Raw genomic sequence first — 23,461 nt, 5'->3', positions numbered from 1 at the left:
AATTTAATTTCCACTGCAGAAAAAAGTGAATAAAATTATATAAGTTATTTAATAAAAACTTATTTTATTTATAGTTAGTGAACGTTCTTTATTTATAATATTTTAATTAATATTTAAGAAAAACAGAGGCATAAGTTTATGACACTTTAAAAACAAACTCTGTAAATACAAAACACGTTTTGGTTTTGCAAGTGAATAATATGACTGTCTGTTTCCTGACCAACGTATTGTTATGTGATGATAAAACTAAACGCTGATCACTTGTCAAATTAACAAAAGTCAATCATAAAAATAGCACGTAAAGAACGAGAAGTATAAAAATATCAATATTTATAAAAATACGACACAAAAAACCGATTATTAATAGCGAAGAGTCTGTTGTACGTGGCGATATATGCGCACAAATGATAATAATGGTGCTGTGTAATTTAAAATGTGTAAATACTGATTCTAATTGAGTGACGTACATAACGCGTGAATACAAAAAAGGCGAAATGTGCAGTGTTTTGTGTTAACTTATTTAAATACGTAAACGACTACGATGTTCCGTAGTCGGAGCTGGTTCGGGGGTGGCTGGGGCCGCCCGAAGAACCCTCATTCTTTAGAAAGATTGAAATATTTACACAATATACTTTGCAAGAATACCACAGTGTCTGAAAGTAATCGTGGAACTTTAGTGGAGTCCCTACGATGCATAGCTGAGATATTAATATGGGGAGACCAAAATGACAGCTCTGTGTTTGAGTAAGTGGTCTTACTTTCTTGGTATTTTTTTCTTTAAACAGTTATCTTTACTGGTTGGTTACTGATTCATATTAGTATTACCAAATTTGTACCATTGCCATTACAACCTACTCAAAACGGTGTCACTGGCAACGCGAAAGCGTTCCAACGTAGCTCTCAGGCATCACACACATGTCAGGAGTAAGGCTCATCAGTGACTAACTTTGTGTAAGACTAGAACATAGAAAAATTAATTAAATTCCTATAGGCAATAGAAATAAATGATGTATACCTTGTATATCTTGCTTGTAATAAAGTGGTTGCATATTGTTGCAAACAATGATTAAAAGGTTGCATTAAAAGTGATTGATCACCTGTTGCTGCTGCTAAGGTCTAAATTAGGATACTCCATATGCCTTACTATCTGAATCACAATACAGCATTGTTACACTGTATCTTAAGACAGGAATTGGCTTAAATCCATGCTACTTCTGATTTCAAAGTTGTGTGCGCATTACAAAGTGTTAAGAAAACATCATGAGAAATTCTGCATGCTTGAGAATTCTCACAAATATGTACAATAATGTACATACATTAGATTGTGGCTGGTGATTTTGACTTGTGCCCAACAGTGTGTGGCTTGACGGTAAAGTAAGGTGCAAATTTAATTATATAAAAATTCTTACACACATGTAGCCATTATGTGGCTTCCAAATAAGGTTTGTAACAGTAAAGGAGCTATGTAGGAGTATTATGCGATCATTAACTACACTACAAGTAGTTAATTGTATCAGGCGTTACTTTGCGGAAATCCATGCTATTAAGTTAAGATTAAAACTACTTCGCAACAATCCGCTACAAATATGTATGATGGTATATATTTTACATACTGCATGGTTTAAAATACATACCATCATACATATTTGTAGCGGATTGTTGCGAAGTAGTTTTAATCTTAACTTAATACACTACAAGTGTTTTATAACTAATATATGGCCCATGGCACTCTTCTTGCGGTCCATGGACATCCAAGGACTTTTCTAGGACATGATTTTAGACTCTTTGTTCAGATTTATACTTAGAAAACTTTTTTCTAAACTAATTTCAGCAACTACCTTTGAAAACGTCCTGCCATTACCTCATGCTATTACCCTGCTATGTGGCCCATATTTCCCAAATTTTAGACTTGTTGACTGTTGATCTACTGCGGTTGAAGATTGACATTTGACAAATTTTTCATAGTTAATAGACATTGTCAAATTTCAAGCTATAATGGGTAAAAGTTACATAGATCGCTTATTAATACTTGGTGACATTCTAATGAAAAAGAAATAATAAATACAACAAATTTTTAGTTTCTTCCTGGAGAAGAATATGTTGTCTTACTTCCTCAAGATCATGAGGCAGAAGTGTGGGGGATCTTCCTACGTGTGTGTGCAGTTGCTGCAGACACTGAATATATTGTTTGAAAACATTAGGAATGAAACTTCACTATGTAAGTATTAATGAATTATCTTGTTCAAAAATAGATTAGGTAAAATATAAGTAATGAAGGTTTTTACCTCGTTCTTCTTCTCGTTCTTCATTCGACTTCTTGAATTAATTTTGTCTACTTTAGCTACTGCAATTTATATTATGTTACTGACTGTGAGAAGTAATTGGTGGTTGAACATTTAGGTAGAGGTTTGTATGAGGTATATTAACATTGTTATGAGGAGTATAGTCTGCGTAAAACTGCTAGTCTGCTCTGAATATAGAAATGAATCGCATCACCATAGCAAATTGTATGACTACACCTGCTCGCAACAACTTCAGAGCGGACTAGCAGTTTGACACAGACTATAACCAAATATTATTTTAAAAGAATAAAATGTGTTATACACAAAAAAATGCCTGAACTAAAATAATAATGTTATGTAATCTATATGTAAATGTATTGTTGTGCAAGTTATATTTGTGATTGTAAAGTGGATTTGTGGAGAACAAGACTAGAAAGTCATGCAACTGCTTGACATACTTTTGTATGTGTTACTTGTTACATAAAAACACACTCATTACTTTATCTTAATTAACATTACTAATTGTATAACTGTGTGTCTAGAATATTCAACAGTATTAATACAAACAATATATGGCAGACAGTATTAGTAAAAATTCTGTAGAATAAAATTTAGTTTTACATTAAAACAAGAAATGAGACTGCTGAACATATTGACTATGTTATTCCCAAAATTGAAGCAAATCATACAACATCATATGTTAAAATACATCCAATTGTTTGGGATGTACGACACACCAAAGAATCATCATGTCGACCATGATTTCTCTCCTCAGTTGCGTTTAAAAATGAATTTACATCCCTTTTAGGAAAAAAAAAATTGCAACTTTCTCATTTTCACTTTGTGAAGATATTATAGTGTAATTTCCAGTTGTAATTAGTTGAGTTGATTACATTGTTTGCATATAATAAGACGGATATTATTTTTGTTTTGTGGTATCATATATAAAGACAAAAGAATAGATTTATCACTTGATATATATCAGTTTCCTGACAAACACTCTGATATCAGTATTTTTTATAAAGATAATTAAGTTAACGAGACTATTAACATGTCGTTAGCTTTTTTATTATGAAGTGATATAATACTGAGATGATAAATCATTTTACAGTTAATAATATATGTTTTAAATAATAACTACTTATTTCATAATAATAAATCACTATAGATGTGTGTGTGTGTGTGTGTGTGTGTTTGCGCGCGTGCATGTGTGTGTGTGTGTGTGGAAGAGAGAGAGAGAGAGAAAGGGAAAGAGAGACATTAGTACTGTTTAGGTGTATTATTTATATTTTTCTATTATTTTTCAGATTATTTGCTGAGCAATAACCATGTCAACTCAATAATAGTGCACAAGTTTGACATATCGGATGAAGAAGTGATGGCCTATTACATTTCCTTCTTGAAGACTCTCAGTCTAAAACTGAACAACCACACCATACACTTCTTTTATAATGAGGTAATTATGATATCATGTAATACTGTGTCAGTCTCAAATGGCACCATTTTCCCCTCCTGGAGAAGATGTTTTTCTTTTTTTTATAATACTAGAATAGCAGAGGAGCTTGCAGTCTACCTCATGATAATTAGCTACTGCCGCCCATGGACCGCGTAACCGCGTAATCAACCCCAGATAAGATCAGAGTTCTACCCGAGGTCAACCCTGTAGGCGCTACCGTTGAATGTCTCAAAAAACTATGTCTCCCTTCAAACTACAACACAACAGTGCTTAACATCGCTGTTATTAGGCAGAAATAGATGTGGCGGTGGTGCGGCCGGAGTCGAACTTCTAAGAGCTCTACCTCTATTTGAAATAAGACATCTACAACAATTATCATGGAAATGCGCAGCAAGTACGGTAAACTCTTGTTTAGGCGAAGACTGTCTTTTTTTTATATAACATAGAAGTAGCAGACGAGCATACAGTCCACCTCATGGTAAGTGGCTACTGCCGCCCATGGACATCTGGAATCAACCCCAGATAGGATTAGATATTCCTACCTGAGGTCGGCCACAGATGCGCCGCTACCCCTGAGGACTAAGCTGGAACGCCTCGGAAAAGTATGTCTCCCTTACCACACCCTTCAAAACGGAACACAGCAGCGCTTAACACTGCTGTTATTAGGCAGAAATAGGTGTGGCGGTGGTGCCACCGGAGTCGAACCACAAAAGGTTCTACCACCTTCAAGAAAAGTCTTGCAGTCGACTTTGAAGAGCTAGTATGTTATGACAATTAGGTGATTACTTTGGCAAATAATAATCATAATTTCCACCTGCCTTTAATCATGTATTACTAAGTAATTCCCCGTATGATATGATTTTTTTTATTCATGTCTGTAACGCGAATCACGGTTTATTTTAGACATACAACACTTAACACCTATCCACTGAGAACCTGAAAGTGACACTTCATTGTTAAATGAGTCAAACTAAAGTGAACCGTAAGCTGGTATTATAAAGGTTTTTTTTTTATATTCCATGCTGCATTTATATAAAATGCAGCGAGTGATGACACAAGTGTTTAGTGATGACGTCATTATGCCTCATATTTCTGATAGGTTTAAAAACAAAATGATTAAGCTTCCTTATCAGTCTTTTTTATTGAGAACATTTTTATAAATTGGTTATGAATTTATACTCATTAGCTCTTAATTTTTTTTTATTTAATTGATTCCAGACATTGTGTCTGAAGTACAAAATTAGTTTTTAAAGACCTTTGATGGCTTTAAAATTGATTTCAGTTAAAAAATGCAACTTTAAACTGTAAGTCAAATTAATTCTGTTTTATCAAACATTAAGGTTTATAATGTCTTCATACTTAATTACAAAAATACACTGGGCCATCATCTACCCATTATTGTCCCACTGCTGGTCACGGGTCTCCTCTCAGAATTGGTAGACTTCACATACCTTTGAGATTTTTTTTTATATAAATCTCTCAGGTATGCAGGTTTCCTCACGATGATTTCCTTCACCGTTTTTAGCAAGTGATAATTAATTTCTAATACGGACATAATTTCGAAAAATCAGAGGTGCGTGGGATTTAAACCTCGGACCGCTCGATCGAGAGGCCGAGTTTCTTAACCACTGGGCTATCACTGCCTTGCACTTGGATATACAATTATTATTGCCTAAAACATACATTTTAGGCAATTCCTAAAAATAAATTACTTATCATTCCTCGCAGCATACGAAAGACTTCCCGTTGTACACCGAGGCAATAAAGTTCTTCAATCATCCGGAATCAATGGTCCGTATCGCGGTGCGAACCCTTACGCTGAATGTATACCGCGTGCAGGACGCCAGCATGCTCCGATTCATACGGGACAGGTGAGATAAATCCTTATTGATCATTCTCTTCAATACCAGTTCATGCCTATAGTCGACCGATTTCTAGAGTGAAATCGATTAATCTTTGGTAATTTTATTAGGGTTATGTACCAAAAGGGTAAAACCCTAACAGTACTGTACAAAAAGTAACGTAGTAAGTTAGTAGTAACGTACAAAAAGGGTAAGGTGGAAACCTATTACTAAGCCTCTGTCTGTCCGTCTGTCTGTCTGTCTGTCACAGGGCTCTATCTCTTGAACAGTCATAAAAAGATGCTTGAAATTTTTGCAGAATATTTATAACCGCTATAATCACACATACTAAAAATTAAAAAAAAAAATGGGCGTCGCCAGAAAAGAGACCACTATCTTTCAACGTTTGTCGCTTTAGCTATTGAACCGTAACCGTAATACCGTTTACATTTTCACAATGCCTTTACTTCAATGGCTGCTATAATAGCAAATGCTAAAAATAAAAAAAAGATATGAACATTTTGGAAGTACGGAACCCTCCGACTTGCACTTGGTCAATTATTGTGATATCTTACATTTGTTTACGGTATTCGAGTGGGTTACGTAATCAGTGATATATAACTGGTCATTAACAATACTGCATTCTTCGTCTATCTCTCGTATGTAACGTTTCCGCGGTCCTTGTCTCCATCTATAATCCAGTTACGTTAGAAATCATGAACGATGACGTAGTTTTGTCTCTAAATATCTTAAGGAAATTTACGAGTATGTCTTTCCCTATGATATTCGTATTGATTCCATTTGTGTAATGGTCGCAAACGGGATTGCCGACCAGTTGTTAAATGGTTACTGTCTCCCATAGACACCTGTAATTATTTATAATGTCATATCCTTTCCACAAATGTACGATTACATCAATTCGATAGTTGGTTATTACTTGGTTAGTCTATTTGTTAACATGGATATTTATCACTCGTAGGAGTCGTAGGTAAGTGAGTCATAGGGTTATTACATTTATATCGACACGATCTATTTTAGAAAGGAACAAAAAAATATATTTTTTAATACAGGAAATATTTTAAAAATAGTAAACTATTCTCAAGTAAAGTGATTACATGATTGAGGTAACTGAATATATTACTATCTACTAGTAATATCACAGACCTGTATTTTGTACCCAGTAATATAGATACTGCTTATTTATACAAGATTAAAATACAAGCCATCTTATTAAATTATTAGAGGGGTCAGGTGGATGGGATCCGCCTAAACTGTCCAGACGTTTCATATGAAGTTTATGGCCCCGAATTGACTTCTAAAATTCCGAGTTATATTTGTCTAGATAGTTAAATAAGTCTTCCTATCTGATAACCCTAGAAAATAATGTTTATATAAGTTTGAAATGAAACCCATAGTCGATACTGTATACAACACGTGTAACACAAGACGACAATTGCTTTATATAATGAAATGTACTGTCATTCATATAACTTACAATACTTTTATGAGTCTAGTAATAACTATCTATTGCGGTAATTATTATATTAAGATTTACGAAGGTTATGTTGTTGATTTAAAAATCAATAGAAGTAAGCCACGATGAAACAATTATGCGTTTACAACTATGAGGTCGTGTCTATTTCTCGCGATTATTGTATCTATTAGCATATTAGATCCATTCCAAGGCTAGTGTAAGCTATTAGTTACTAGCAGAGTAATGCAACAAAGAACTAACCAACCATTGTAATTATGATTACTAAATATTGAATATTAATTTATATTTAAAAAGATATACTTATGCATTACCGAAGTCCTTGTTTTATGTTATTTGAAGTAATGTCATAACGTTTATGGACACTTTTCTAATCACAGAAAATTACCGTTACCATTAGAAAATAAAGTATGTGTTTTTCTTACAATATACTTGTGAATAGTGTTTTACAGGGAATTATAGGTATGTGTAAGATTAATTTGTCTTTTATATATTTTTATGAACGGTCAAATAAATTACTGATTTTTATAAGATAGAATTTAATTGACATTGATTTATAATGTATTGATGTATAATGGAAGATTATTATGTGAAATGTTCTGAACTACAAAATTGTACATTTGACCGTAGGACCGCCGCGCCGTACTTTAGTAATCTCGTCTGGTTCATCGGCAAGCATATTCTGGAACTCGACGCTTGTGTCCGAAACGATGCTGAGTAAGTTACGTGCCTTATCAATCGTATCTGTACCCTTAATGAGTTTTCACGTTTGCTCGAAAACGGTCACCGTTTACGTTTTCGCTCACAAAACGCTTCCGCGGACTGTATCGGACTGCCATTACGACATTTATTTCTAAATTATTATAACATTTATTGTTACATTTTAATTTAATTTTGACGGCGAAATTTGTTCCGTTTTTGAAAAAATATACTGCAGAATTTATTGCTTATTTCCGATACGGCATTCGGGGGCACTGTATGAGCAAAAACGTAAACGGTAACCGTTTTCGAGCAAACATGAAAACTCATATTAAGGGTACTGAGCTGAGGTGTTCAATGTTCATATACATTACGTATATTTATGTATGTATTGTTCTTTTCAGCCATCAATCACAACAGAAACTGGATGACCTTGTGGCAGAACATCTAGATCATTTACACTACATAAACGACATTTTGTGTCTGAACATTCCTGATTTAAACGATGTCCTAACAGAGCATTTGTTACACAAACTTCTTATACCCTTATACATCTATTCCTTAACTTCAGAGCCGACCAAGCGGCCTGTGACATCATCACCATACAATCGTGACCACATACAGAGTATAGAGGTTATTACTCGAAATCTTGAAGCAATCTTGACTGGAAAATCCACTGACACACCACCAAGATTGACTTATCCGATCCAAAGAATGGAATCGGAGGAAGAAACTAAACCATCAGTGTCTTGCGTAGTCGCCCTATTTCTGTTATCGCAAGTATTTCTAATAATCACACATGGCCCAATTGTTCACGCACTGGCGTGGATCATATTGCAATCGGACTTATCAGTATTCGAGGACGGGGCGACGAAGATACTGGACATGTACGTCAGCAATGCAAAATCCAGTGTGAAACTGGAATTTTCCAAACCGCAATTGAGTTTGGAAAAAGCTTTGGAGAATACTTCTGGTCATGAAAGAGATTATACGACGCCGGAATACAGCGGTCCTAAGGTGTTTGGTTATGATACGGACCAGTCTAGTTGTGACCTCGATCCTGAGTTAGTTTCCACGTCCCTCCCGTCCACTTCTCATATAAGCGAGTCTTCGAGCATAGCTCATGATTCCACGGAAGATCTGGTTACACAGATCCAATCTGTATCTTCAAAAACGACGGTTGTATCGATGAAGGAAAATATGCCAGATTCACCCTTGCCTGATTCGGGAATCGAATCGAGTTCTTCCAAAACTGTCTCAGAGTTAAATATAACAGACGAGGAAAAACAAAAACTACTCGGAGCAATGCCTTCGACGTCAACTGAACGCACTATAACTTTAGAAACTATTTTGGAAAAGGAAACAAGAGAAATAGAAAAGCGGCCATTCCTAAAAACCATATTAGATTCTATGGATTGTAGCGAAAATGATTACAAGGCCTTGTTTGCTCTTTGTTTGCTGTTTGCGCTGATAAATAATAAAGGTAATTATAGTTGTATGCAATATCAAGGTCCTGTTTATGCATCTTTTGAATTATTCTAATCATTATTTTTCTTTCTTCTTGCTACCTTTGGCTCGCAGTCGGTAAGATCATATTAATTTGTTTTCCCATTTTCATCTCAATTGTATACTGCCATTGCTATTTTCATATTTTACTAATTTAGTTTTCTAAGTAAAATATTTCTGAATTATTAGTTGTTCAAGGTAAACATTTTTTCTTAAGGATAATTTGATGACTTCTGTTTATTTATATTCCAGGCGTTAATACAGAGTTACTAGACACTTTGTTATGCCCAGAAAATGAAGGAACCAGTAAAACGGCTTCAAGAACAGTGTCGAGAACAAATAGTCAGGAAAGGGCTACACCCAGAGAGAGTAAGGAGCAAGTGGGATCACCTTCAAGGAGTACAAAGAAACCAATGCAAAGTTTCAATGCGTTACTAATATCGAAGTTAATGGCTATTGCGAACCTTAGCTGTAAATCTGGTAGGTTTCTGTTCGATTCAGTTCAACTTTTTAAAATTAAATTGTTAAATTATTTTAGTCTATTTTTCGAATATATATTTTGGTGTCTATATGACGTCACTTGATATTAAGAAAAAGATTTTTGATCTGTTATGTCTATGCGTTATTATAATGTTTACTAACGTAATGATATTATGAAGTAGATAGAATGGCGGCGAAAGTTTGAGCGGTAAAATTTTAAATATATTACGTATGAGATGTTAGAGAATTATAATAAAAAACAGAACACCTAATTAATTGTTTAAAAATATAGTCTCCAGCAATTTAGACGAATCGAATGACACCATGTTACAATTCGCTAAGCCTTTTAACCCAAAAGGGCGTGTCATAACATAAGTTTGGAAAACATTACTCCTCGCTGTCGGGCATAGATTCATAAAGATTACTTACTCCTAACAAGAAAATGTACCCAGTTTTGAGAATTGAAATAGTGCGTAAAAAAGTTTTGCCACGTCGTCTCCGTGCTAAAATGTCCCTAAAATATTTGAAATTATTATTTATTTATTATGTAAATTACGCAGTATTAGTTATTTATTCGTAAATATTCTCTAAAGATGTTTTTATTTGTCAAGGATTCAAAAAAAGAACTTACTAATAAGCCGTTTGTGGCTTCATTCAATTTTAAGGCGGCGAAGTATCTCTACTAATCTATGTTGTCGGGTAAAAATTTTAAATTTTTACGAGTATTGTCATTCGCAGCGTCGAAGGTGCGTCTGGTGACGTGCGAGCTGAGCGTGACGCTGCTGCGCGTGGCGGTGCGCGGCGCGAGCGGCGCGGGCGCGCGCCACGTGGCCGCCGCCGACGCGCTGCGGGCGCGCGCCGCCGCGCTCGCGCGCAACTTCTACAAGTGCGACGACATCTTCCTGGACATGTTTGAGGACGAGTTAGTGGATTTGTTGATTGTTTAGGTTGTAGTTGGTAACATGACACTCGTTGAGCAATTTGTTTGAGGATTTGTTGGGTGATTAGGTTCGTTAGGTGGCCACTGCCCTCAATGTACATTGTACATCTGTATACAGGGTGAATTTTTCAATCGGGCCTTCAGGGCCAAATCCGAAACTATAAGGATTAGCGAAAAATGCTGAAAGGAGTTACGAGGCCGATTTTGATAAAAATAAAACTGCATAATTCGTTTTTTTAAATATCTCATTCCTTAGCCGGGAATCGAACGAGTTCATTTTGAAAAAAAAATACACCCTGTATATTATTCCACTATCTGATAACTTGTCACATAACATTTCTTCCCAGAATTTAATCCTTATAAGCGACACTATCAGATAGTGGAATAATACAGAGGTAATATAATACAGTGTAATTTTTTTCAAAATGAACTATAATATTTTAAAAAACTAATGATGCAGTTTTAATTTTTATCAAAATCCGCCTCGTAACTCCTTTCAGCATTTTTCGCTAATCCTTATAGTTTCAAATTTGGCCCTGAAGGCCTATTTGAAAAATTCACCCTGTATAATGAACCCCAAGTAAAGTTGGAGACATTCATGATGTTACCCGCAAATGCGATGTGAATTTTCTCAAACCCTGAAAACCAAAACAATGTGCCTGTCTCTAAGCAAAAATAGATTTTGCGATGACTCCGCGGTTAAACTACAGATATTTTAACTTGTTACGTTATTTATTTTCTAGGTATTGTGAGATGAGTAAGAGGCCACTCAACGTGGAGTGGTTGTGCATGGATGCTGCGATACTGTTGCCACCCACAAAAACGCCCATGTCAGGAATCGCTTTCGCCAAACGACTGCCCAGTGGAGAGGTAAGGGTTAAGTTCAGCATAAATATATTGTAACATATATTCTTCCTCTTCCATTGCTAAATACGAGGAACCCTTCAGAATGAAGCATGTTAGGGTCATATTAAATATACATGACCACACTTGACTTAATCTTCATTTATAGATATTTCCACTCCCTATTGAGAACATAAGGTAAAATTAGGTTTTTTTTTTGTATTATATATTTGAATCTTGATTCGGGTGAGATAACTTTGTCTTAGTTTTCTCGATATGTCCCTGTAGTTCCGGGACCAGAATAGGGCTACGGTATCCTCTGCCTGTCGTAAGAGGCGACTAAAAGGGGGCTTCCGGGGTTGCGGACGGCAAGAGTGGGAGCTCAAACCGCCCGGCCAGTGACCCCGGGAAGGACGGCGGTATGTGTGGTCGCATACCGTCGTGCACACCAGACGGTGTGGTGAGCATCAAGCTCACCTGGGCGGAGCCCGACGGGGCACAGCGCTAAGAGGGCTCCGGTTGCGTTCCGTTGGAGATCCCGGAGTCCTCTACGCAGCGCCGAGGACGGCCACCGGGGGGGTTTTAGTGCGGTAAGAGTCCCACATAACCCCGTGTCGCTCCCACGGCACCGGGTACCTTTTGAAGGTTTCCCCATCGTTAACAAAAAAAAAAAAAAGTTTTCTCGATAAATTTTAATTTATTGAAAAATTTGGCGTTCAATAATTGTAGTAAGCTCCTTTATGTACAGTAGATTCTCATATATTTTTTGTGGAATTAACAATATATTTCTTTTATATCTGTTTAAAATTTATGTGCATTTTAAATTATAATAAAAATACTTTGTCATTATAAAATTATCATTTTTCAATATAAAATTATTATCTACAGTTCAATGTCATGGCTCGTAATTTATCCAAAATCAATATTTGCACAAATTGTATTAAAACAATGATAATAATGTAGACGCACCTATCACCTTATGTGACCCGGATACTAAATTATTATGTAATTGTATGATTAAATATATATTTATCTTGCTGTAGAAAAGGTTAAAAAAATGTCAAGGTAATAAAATGTTTTTTTATATAACTGGTTTTCTGCTCACCTGATATTTACTAAGTATATAACATGTGATATAAAATAAATCAATTAAAGAATATTCACTAGAATTACTAATCAAATGTAGATTTAAATATCGGACTTGTTTTGTTCTATCTCCATGTTAGGACTGTAGTAGTTGTGTATGGAGCGGGTCACATGTGCGTCAATACTTAGGACCAAGTTACGTGAAGTATATAGAAAACAGTATCCTTTGGACTAAAACAAATAATTTTAAGCATTGAATTTAAGACAGTAGTCATAACAGCCGATACTAAAAGTTTTCTCCTGATTTTTATACTAACTGTCTATTTGTGATTTTTGAACTGAAAATTGATGTTACCTTTGCTTCATCTTCTACAACTAATTACATTACTTATACGACTCTTTTCATTAACAAATAAATATAAGAAGAGATTATCCTATATTTTCTGATATTATAATATTCTTCAAAATTTTCATTGAATAAACAGTTCTAAGTACATGTATTTTTTAGCAATGCTTTTTACAAGACATTTTAACATATTTTTTCAGATGGAGAGAGCACGACGTGCAATACGAACATTTTTCTTGATACGAGACTTGTATCTGAAGTTAACAGGCAAACCTGAAACAATGTTGCCATTGGCCAACCCGGCACCTTTCGTACAAGTTGGCAACATTTTGGATTTAAGTAAGTTTTCATTAATATTTTGTCATATTAGTGTTGTGTGCATTCATCTGCGTAACATAAATGTTAAGTATTTTTAACTTTAAAAGCATTTTTTATATAGAACACTTTGAAATCAGTTAATCTATCATTGAATTTAGTCAATAAAAAAAGTTTTTCATAAAATCATCATCAAAATCTGCTAAGCGATTTTAAGCAGAAAATGATTTCAAAAATAGAATAGGTTAGATTAGGTCAAAAATTTAGAAAGAGACATACAAAAGTTGCTTGTTTACAGACGACTCCGACTTAATATCATGCGACATAATCCAGAAGGATGGTACGTGGCACCACAGATTCCTGGCAGTGGATAACATACAAATCATTCTGGTAGAGCCAGATAAACAAAAGCTTGGGTGGGGCGTCGCTAAACTTGTTGGTAGCCTGCAGGACCTAGAAGTAAGTTTTATTAATTAATCTAAAATAATTATAAATTATTCAGAAATCATAGAACAATTATTGGTTGTCTAAATATCTCTCTTTTTATATTAATAGTGGTCTAAAAATCTATTAGTTTGTTATTATCTATTTTTAGAAATATTGCAGTCACTGGCCTCATGTGTTGTTTCGCTAATTAGTATCTCTAGATGTTGTGAAAGTATCACATCATGACCTGACCATCTATTTGGACTTCATCAAGCTATCTTGCCTTTACTCTGTCTGCTATCAATAGCGTTTAAAAGTAGACATACTGAAGTTTTTGAATTTACGCAGCAGGCAAGATCGGTATAGTTACTCGGAAGGGTCGAGATGCAATTATTTGTTGATAGATACGTTGCTCCGGAAAGCTGTCCATGAAAAGTTCTTAGTCTGTCGCCATTCTTTGAACTACTGTGTATTTACTACAAGTACATCTGAAATGATTATTATTTATCTATCCACAGATACAAGGCGACAAAGAGGACCCGCGATGCCTCCACCTGACGATCCACAAGCCGCGCGTGGGCGCGAGCGGCGCGCTGCCCCGCACGGTGCTACTACGCGCCAAGTTCAAGTTCGACGACCATATACGTAGTATGGCAGCGAAGCAACGACTCACTAAGGTACGAATATATTAAATACTAACTGACCCGGCAAACTTTGTACCGCCTCAAAATCTATTTATCAAATATATTTCATATAAAATATAGCCTATGTTACTCGTGGATAATTTATTTATTTTTATTTATTCATTTATTTCAGACAACAAGGTCCATATTACATATACCTTACAGACTAACATACATACTAATATATACTTATAACTAAATCACGTATTTGCGGCGACGTGAGACGCGAGTCTGGTGACTTCCGGGGGTCCTCTCCGTCCACGGAACTTCCGGAACACAACTCCCTTCGGCCACAGCTCCTCCTTCAGGAAGGTCGACAATTGCTCAGTTGGGACGCGTACAACAAATGAACTAAAGTTCACCGCGTTACGCGCCTCCAACTTTTCGACCACCAATCGGAACTTGGTTTTTACCGCCAAATACTCCACTATGTCAGACGACTTCGTGCTGTAGTGGAGCCGTGAGACATACACGTGCGACACAGGAACGGCAGGACGCAGGAGATGGTTAGATCCCGTCGGTGCTGTGCCACATTGGTTACGACAAGGAGGCTTTTTCTTCTTACGCACCACCTTAATAAAGCCATCCTTGTCCGCCGCATGGTTGGACACCGCACTGCGAGGGGGTTCGTTGCGGGGGTTCCCACTTTCCCTCTCTGGCCTCGTTGTCTTCCGCTTCCCGGGTAGCTGGCGGGAGGCAGCTGCAGCGTAGTCACGTTGAGGCGTGGACATGACGACGCACGGCGACACCTCGGCGGGGGGAGGTGCGGGGCGGGTGACGCACGTGTCACCACATGCGGGCGCAGCGGTCGGTGTCGTGTCAAGTTTCGCAGACTCGAAACTTGCTGACGAGGTGTTACATGCCCCACGACGCGTGTTGACGTTATTAACCTCTGGCGACCTACTTACTGCTAGCGTATTGCGTAATGTAGCAACTTCAGCCCGTAGGTCGCTGATGGTGTCTTGCGAGGCTTCTAACTTCAGCACTACTTCTGCCAGGCTTGTCTTTAATGCTGTGATGTCCTTCAACAGCCTGGTTACATCCACATGGTCGAACGTGACGGGCGGCAGCTTGTGGATGTTCTTCACCACGAATGCTGGTATGTCATCAGGATCAGTCACCTTAAGAAGATTGATGATGTCCTGGATTCCTTTCTCTCCCTTCTCGTCTTTCCTGCGGGAAGGCATACGGTCGCTCATCCCGAGCGACTCAAACAGCAGGATCTTGGCACTGCCGATCTCCTCACGTGTGAAGTTGGTCTTGCATATCTGGATAATGCTGACCTCATCCATGGTGTCGATGGCGTGCTGTAGAAACGCCAACACCTCATTGGCTATGAGTTGTTCAGATCTCATAGCCATTTTAGCCGTGCAGCGGCGATCGCCGCGCAAACCGCGAATATAAAATAGAGTATATTCGTAAGCGCTGTGTTTGCGTCCGTCACCGAGCGCATACGACACCCGAATGTAATGTAATAATGTAGCTTTCGAATGGTGAAAGAATTTTTAAAATCGCTCCTTAGTTTTTGAGCCTATTCATTACAACCAAACAAACGAACAAAGATTTCCTCTTTATAATATTACTGTAAATTGATATTAGATAAAACTTACTATGATAATATGTTTGATAATAAGGGTGGGTGAATATGGTGACATTAATATCAAATGTATTTTTAACAGACTTTATAAAAGAAGGGATTTAGCTTTTTTTTGCTCATAGGAAATTTTAAGTTCTGCTCTTAAGTTTCAATGGACTTTCAATGGAGACAGAAAAAGCCCCGATGACAAACCATCATTTTTATGACGGAAAGATCAATATTATAATCATAAATGGGCCTTCCTCAATTTCTACCAATAGCTCGCCCGACAATGATCGCTATTTGTGATAAGACATTGTGTTTTCCTAGTCAAACTTCAGTCTCTTAAAAATGTACCACTAGAAGTAAATTAATTAAGAAGAGAGTTTAAGAACATAAAGATAATATGTGCTATATAAATAATTTTCAATTTTCTCTCATACCAGGGTCGAACAAAATCCCGTCAGAAGAAGATGCAGCAAATCGGTCGTCTTCTAGAAGTATCGGGTATATCAGCGCCGGCGATGGCGCCACGTCACCGCCCACTGTTCGGACGACCCGGACTCACTACTGTTAGACGACATTCAGGTTAGCATCGTAAGAATCTACCGACCTACATATAAGACAACTATTTAATATTAGTCCTCAATAGCAACGCACCTGTCATTGATTGGATTTGATTATATCTGAATAGATCCTTTTTGAGGGTGGTAGAACCCTCTGTAGTTCGATTCCGGCGGGACTACCGCCACACCTATTTCTGTCTAATAACAGCAGTGTTAAGCGCTGCTGTGTTCTGGTTTACAAGGTGTGGTACGGGAAACATATTTATCCGAGGTATTTCACCTCAGGAGAAGCGGTGCGTCTGTGGTCGACCTCAGGTGGGAATTTGGTCTTGTCTGGGGTTGTTTTACAGAGGTCCGTGGACGACAGTAGCTACTTAATGTCAGGTGTACTACATGTTAGTCTACTACTTATGTCCTATATTATGTAAAAAAAATCGTAGTCCACAGGAGTGTTAACGCATCTGTGATCGATGTCGGATTAAAGCTCCTGTCCTACAGGATATTGGTTACGAAGAATCTATGTCTAATACTATGATTAATATTACAGGTATAGACGGCGAAGATACAGATCGAAGACTAAGGCGGCCCAGTGGTCACGTGCTCAAAGACGGTATCGTCGTGTACCGAGAACGGACTACTAGTCGGGAGAGGTATCTTACTAAATACTTACATTGTTATTTTACATAATATAAATGAACTTCATGCTCGTTTGATATTTATATCCCTTTTTTATAAGATAACATAGGTTTTTAAGTGCAATGTAAATACTAACAAAATATGGACTATGTCTGAATTAAATGGAAATAAACAAAATAAAATAAATAAATAAAATAAGATAAATAGTAGCAACTGAGCATGCAGTCTACCTATTAGAAAATTTCAACCATTTGATGATTTTCAACCATTTGATGACAGCAGTTATCCATTAACGGCAATAAAGGCCTTATTAGACCACCCAATTTTGAGGGACCCTAACCCTAACTAAGAGTGGTGTAATAAGACTTAGGGAGTTAGTGTCCCTATTTAGGGCGATCGGATCATCCCGATCTGCCTAGCTCCCTAAGCGCCCTGCAGATTGGGTAGTGTAATAACGTTTAGGGCGGTTAGGGAGCTCAGTTGCAGTAGTTCTGCACCTACTCTGAAATAATTCCTTAAATCTCCCGGTTCAAGCACGCTAAGTATTTGCATATTTGAAAGCTTTTCACGTAACCGCAAATACTCTTTCACCCAGATCTTTCTCTTCTTTCTTTTTTTAATATTTGTTATTGCGAGCACGGTTGTCACTGCTACAGCAACTTTTTGAAGTTTCGATACTGACGACGGCATAATGTAAAATGCGACAATACGTTTATCTCTCATTCATTCGCTTCGACATTCGCGTATAAACTGAGTTAGGGCCCAATTTGCAGAGAAGTGTAATAAGCGCCGCACTAACTAACCCTAGTTAGTGCGGCGCTTATTACACTTCTCTGCAAATATAACTACCTGTACCCACACGCCCACCCTGGATGCAGGGCCCTTCATATCGGGTTGTGTAATAAGCGTTTAACCACTTATCATCAGGTGGACTGCATGCTCGTCTACTACTCATATATTAAAAAATAAATCAGTTCCACATTAAAAAAGGGTATCTGTTAATAGGTTAAAGCCGGCAATAGATACGCCCCATAAGTCAATTGTCATTCTGACCTTTCCACCGAAACGCAAAAACTACACGCTAAACATAGGTGTGGCGTTGGTACCTCCTCGACCAAACTATACTAGTTCTACCACCTATTTAATTGTGATTATATGGTTTTAGCTATATATTAGCTAAGATTATATATTTATCGACTATTATACCTTCCAGTAGTGTCTCCAGAAACAGCAGCAACCATACATCTCGGGAAGGTTCTCCCCGTGCTCGTTCTGAAGAAATACCCTTAGAAGATATCCGAAGATCGGCCGGTTTGGCTGCCGCGATACCTAGCACTAGCACAACACAGGTAAGGATGGAATGAAATAAATATGAACATAGATAAGTATAGATATCTCGCCTTGTAATTGAAGAAAGCCATTAAATGGCTTAGTTCTGTCAGCCATTTAATGGCTGTCATGGTGTAATTTACGCGAAACAATGCCGACATGCATAATTAAGTGGCGCAAAAACACGAAATTGCAGAAAAAGTACGGAGAAATATCGTTTCATTCGTAAATGATTTAAAAACTATTTTTTTTTAATATTTTTCAAACACGAAAATAGATGACAGTGACAATTTTAATTGTCAAAACTGGTAACATTTTCTTGTTAGGAGTGAGTAATCTTTACTAATCTATGAATATGAATATGCATATGTACATTGTTATATGGGAATAATTAAAGGTCGGTACAAATAGGAATTGAAATAAAACAATAAATACTTATATTGTTATGTGAGATTAAATAAAAGCCGATACAAATATCGCTTTAATAATTGTTTGTTATGAGACAAAATAATATTATAAATGTAGTTACATCTTCATGTATTTAGAGATGAAGCGTACATACGGCATTTTAAAATACATTTATATAGATTATATCTACATGTGTTTTTACTGGAAAAGTTGTATACGACTTTAAGTTCAGCGGAAAATATTTAGTAAATATTGTTATTGTAATGTAATACATATGTGACATCCCTTATTTTTTCAATATTATTTTTTGATATCCTATGAGCTGTTTTGTTTGAAAATAGATGTTAACATTTTCTTTTACAAATTAAGAAATATAAAAGCATTTAATGTCAAATTAAATAATATATTTGAATGACTTTCATTGAATATTTTTCAACGCAATGTTAAGAACTTTTCAATTACGGTGAGTTCACTTGTGACCACTTCATTGATTTATTTTACGTTATTCAAAGAAATCACCGCTATTTTATAAATAATTCAGTAATTTACAGCAATAGTTTTTTATTTGCGCATTTCATTCAATAATTTTATGCTCTTGCATCTTAAAAAATCTACATTTTTTGTTTTGTATCAAAACGAACTTTTTTTTGTTTTTTTTTTTTTTTTGTTGTAGAATAAAGATTTCATTCCATTTTTCAGAATTTACCAAGCACTTCAAGCCAAGCGCATAAGTTGGCCAGCACATCATCTGAGGAAACATCATTCATGTCCGGCGAACCGCGGCCTAAGAGGAAAGGCATCGTTGAAACCATATGATATTAACTAAAACCATTTTAATTTTACATTAGTTCAGGTATGTTTTATTTTCAGTCATTTGAGAATTCTTAGTTACTTAGTTCTTAGTATTTCTTTTGTATTATTCTCTTTTCCTAGTTCTTTTTCCTTTTGCCTTATTTTCATTTTCTCACATTGACTTAGTGACAAATAGACTTCAGGTAATCCAAAAACATCCGAACCAAATTTGTAACAATATGGAAAAAAATGGCACAATGGAGGACTGCTTTTACTTGTTTTAACCTCTTACCGACTAATTATAAATAATACGGACTAATAAAATTAAATATTTTATTTTATTTGTCCAATTTAAGTTCATAATAAATGATAAAATATTTAATTTTTGGACATATTCTTTGTGGTGCTTCATTCATCCATCAGGTTACTAATACTACCCTCGACGTCTATTTGTCAATAAGTCAATGGTATCTCACTAAAATTTTGAAATAACATTTTTCTCCGATGCCCTCCACTACATCGTCCATGCTTCACGGGATACCCCATATCTTAAGCTCTAACCTTCCCCCTTTTTGGAATGAAGTAACTTTGGTGAAGTAGGATTTATATCAGAAAAGTCACTTCACAGTTCACTCCCTTACTCCGTTAAGATTTTAATTTTGGCCAATATTCGCCTCGGTAAACAGTAGACATACTAATCTTAATTTAATCTTTTGAAAAGGGTTTTATTTCAAAAAAGGCGTTATTGAATTAGGTTTTATCGTTCATGTTCTATACCTGTGATTTTATTTATGCATGTCAACTCATAACATAAAAATGGTAACTAAAAGTAATATTAACCTCAAAGCTAATGGTTTCTGATCAAAGATCAAGGTTCTAATTTACGAATAATACAAATATATGTGAAATAAAATTACTGATATACTGCGAATTTATCATATCCTGCCTTATAACAGCAGAGTTAGCGCTGGTGTGTTCTGGTTTGAATCCGCACTATCCAGTGATTCAGACTATTCAGTAGATATAGACAAAAGGCGTTATAATTAACGTTACGAGTCGAAATGTATTTGTCGTTTCCAGTCTTATTTGAAATTTATTGACATTATTTATTAGTGTGTGTCCACTTACTACACGGTGTACTGCATACTCCATTGCTATCTCCATCCTATTAAAACATAGATGGGAATGATCTCTTGCATACTGTATATTATTATAATTATGTTAACATGTATTTTTGAATGTATAAATATTTTTTTATTGTGTTCTGTCCTAAGTATATTGTGTAAAGTTTTTTTGTATATGTTTCGTCCTTAATGTACTGTAATATTTATTTAAATTCTATCCATATAGTAGTTTTCATGAATATATATTTTATCGATATATTTAAATACGCGAAGAGGTTCAAAAATAAATGTATTTAGTGTTGTAAAAGTTATAGATAGATTAGTATTGTCCGCGCCAAACTGCTAGTCCGCTCTGAAGTTATTGCGAGCAGGTGTAGTCAATTTGCTATGACGACGCGATTCATTTCTATATTCAGAGCGGACTAGCAGTTTTATGCGGACTATAATTGTGGAAAAAATGTATTTTTTTAAAATTGAACGGTGTCGATCTGTTGTTACGTCCGTATAGTATTGTAATGTTAATTTTATAGCTAAATCATTGTGGATTATGGATAAGCATTGTACTTTCAAGTACTAAATTCATCAACATTTTATTAATATCTTCATTCTACTAGAAAAGAAAAGGGTAGTGGATAGCAATTTTGTTTATGGTATCTATTTAATATTTTCTGTCATGATTTAGAATAAGCCAATATTAATCTACCTCTAAAGATTTCTTTTTTCATATTTCGTTTTTCTGTACATGGTACCTTAAAAATACCCTTAACTGTATCCATTGTTTTCAAAAATATTCTCACTTTTCCTGTTGTCCTTTTTTATTTTTTTTCTACAAAAAGATTTATGAAAACATGTTTCTCTTTGACAAAACTCTTGAGTAATTCTACCTACGATATTGCAAATACGATTATAGAATTATCATTGAATTAGAATCTAATTAATAATGGCGGATTAAAATTCGCTTTTAATTTCGTAATGCATGTTGTAAAAATAACATTCCATATTTATATTAAATAGCATAAAAATATCATGGTAGATAGAAAAACAAATAAAATTTTAGCGAGTAGGATCATAATGATGTTGTTACATAAAATAAACGATAGTACTGTAGACTTGGTACAGAAATAGTCCATTATATTTATGTAACAAGTTCCACTTGTAATGTATTTATTATATTGCTTTATGTATCTGTGTATCTAAGTTAAGATATTATTGTAATGTTATATTTCTTTGTCATTTTTATTCTCATTGTCGTTTGATTTAATATTTACTGACTAAAAGTTTAACAAACTCATTTTTTATCTTAACGGAATGTGTCAAAGAAGTGTGCTATTAACATGGTGAATAGGGTCTTCCTAGTAGAACGCCGAATCTCTTAGTACGTCGTGTATTCATGTAATTATTGTTACTGAACTGCTTATAAATTGTCAGAAGTGCTAGCGTTGTACGTATTGATCTATACATCACCATACTTACACTAAGCGCCTCTCCAATTTGACTAGTTGACTCTAAGTCTAGCGGTTTCTTACTCTTCTTCAGGTCAAAGACGTTCCTTTTGCCTTGGCTCGGTTGTCACTAGATTTTTTTATACGTTATCAGTTGAAAAGGTCCATGCCGGTCCGTGGCCGTTTTAACTTGCGAATTCTATTTTTTTAGAAACTTTTTTTATTTATGTGACCAAGAACCTTATTATAACGTTTGTTGTCTAGAGATACACATGATAAGCCGCAGTGAAATAAAAACTAATTGTTTGCATAACGACTATAGTATAAAATCATATCTCGAGTTTGTATGGGTCGCCCTAATGTGTCTATAACTCTATTGTCTATGGCTTTAAACCCGTTTTTAATGTCTATGCTGGGCAGTGTTATAACTTTAGAAGAGATCCCAAAAACCTACTCTAATGGGATTTAGAGTGTGAGATATGTACCCTAATGTCAGTATGTAACAGCATTTGCTTTGAACATAAAATTGCATTTTATCCACTTCCAGGTAAAACACGATGTGACATAATTATCTAAGGCGTAGTGAATAAACGCTCTTCATTAGAACAAGTGGTATTACTTGACTATAAGTACCTATGTCTAATTAAATATTTGGTTACGGTTCGCGAATTAGATACTATGGATTCTATTAGGACGACGCCTTTAAAATTAACAAGATATATAATATTTACACAGAGTAATGGTCCAATGCCATTGAGTTTCGTTGTGATTTTTTTAAGGTTTGCAATATGTAAATGTAATCTACTTTTATTTTTCATGTAAATAGTACTTTATGTCAGAAAGAGTTATTGTAGCGTTGGAAATATATTACATGTTAAATTATGTTGTGTTTGATTTCTATTGCTATTGTGACTAACAACACTACCAAATCGTCTATTTCTGATTTTTAGCATGTTTTGGTTTGTAAGGTTTAGGTAAAAGGTAGGGACATGAAGCACGGCAGTGCCTCCGCCAAGTCGAGTCAAAAAAAAAACAGCGGCACGGCCGTACCATACTTTTCTTGAAGCAATACTTATTTATACAAAATTCCGACTTTGGGCGTATATTAAAATTGCACGGGTTTACAGAATTGATGTCCCCTTCGAACGGCCTGAAACTTTCGATTCAAAAATCTATTCCATAGAGCCTCTAGA

At 35.6% G+C, this 23,461-nt stretch overlaps 2 protein-coding genes across 2 annotated transcripts in view; both read left to right on the top strand.

Moving 5' to 3' along the window:
- Positions 1-23,461, top strand: part of LOC140744208 (prostaglandin reductase 1-like) — a 315,424-nt gene that overhangs the window by 76,353 nt on the left and 215,610 nt on the right. The window lies entirely within an intron of this gene.
- ema (C-type lectin domain containing ema) lies at positions 228-23,150 on the top strand. Its single transcript, XM_073075684.1, has 17 exons — positions 228-744; positions 2,079-2,218; positions 3,590-3,738; positions 5,467-5,609; positions 7,702-7,788; positions 8,175-9,253; positions 9,529-9,756; positions 10,495-10,678; positions 11,440-11,566; positions 13,172-13,310; positions 13,585-13,745; positions 14,231-14,389; positions 16,418-16,559; positions 17,085-17,187; positions 18,387-18,522; positions 19,610-19,763; positions 22,816-23,150. Exons 1-16 carry the CDS (start codon positions 542-544, stop codon positions 19,724-19,726), a joined length of 3,297 nt encoding a protein of 1,098 aa, XP_072931785.1. The 5' UTR covers positions 228-541; the 3' UTR covers positions 19,727-19,763; positions 22,816-23,150.

This window comes from Epargyreus clarus, unplaced genomic scaffold, assembly GCF_041222505.1.
Source record: "Epargyreus clarus isolate Ecla_fem2 unplaced genomic scaffold, WU_Ecla_fem_2.2 ptg000008l, whole genome shotgun sequence".
Classification (NCBI taxonomy): Eukaryota; Metazoa; Arthropoda; class Insecta; order Lepidoptera; family Hesperiidae; genus Epargyreus; species Epargyreus clarus.
Note: the sequence above shows the minus strand (reverse complement) of the source record. Positions and strands in the feature narration are given on the sequence as shown.

What these genes read in the sequence shown, in the direction of transcription:
- ema (XM_073075684.1), top strand. Translation starts at nt 542, where the DNA reads ATGTTCCGTAGTCGGAGCTGGTTCGGGGGTGGCTGGGGCCGCCCGAAG. An exon ending in TGTGTCCGAAACGATGCTGA is followed by an intron (nt 7,789 to 8,174) that starts GTAAGTTACGTG and finishes TGTTCTTTTCAG; the next exon opens with CCATCAATCACAACAGAAAC. An exon ending in GAACCTTAGCTGTAAATCTG is followed by an intron (nt 9,757 to 10,494) that starts GTAGGTTTCTGT and finishes TGTCATTCGCAG; the next exon opens with CGTCGAAGGTGCGTCTGGTG.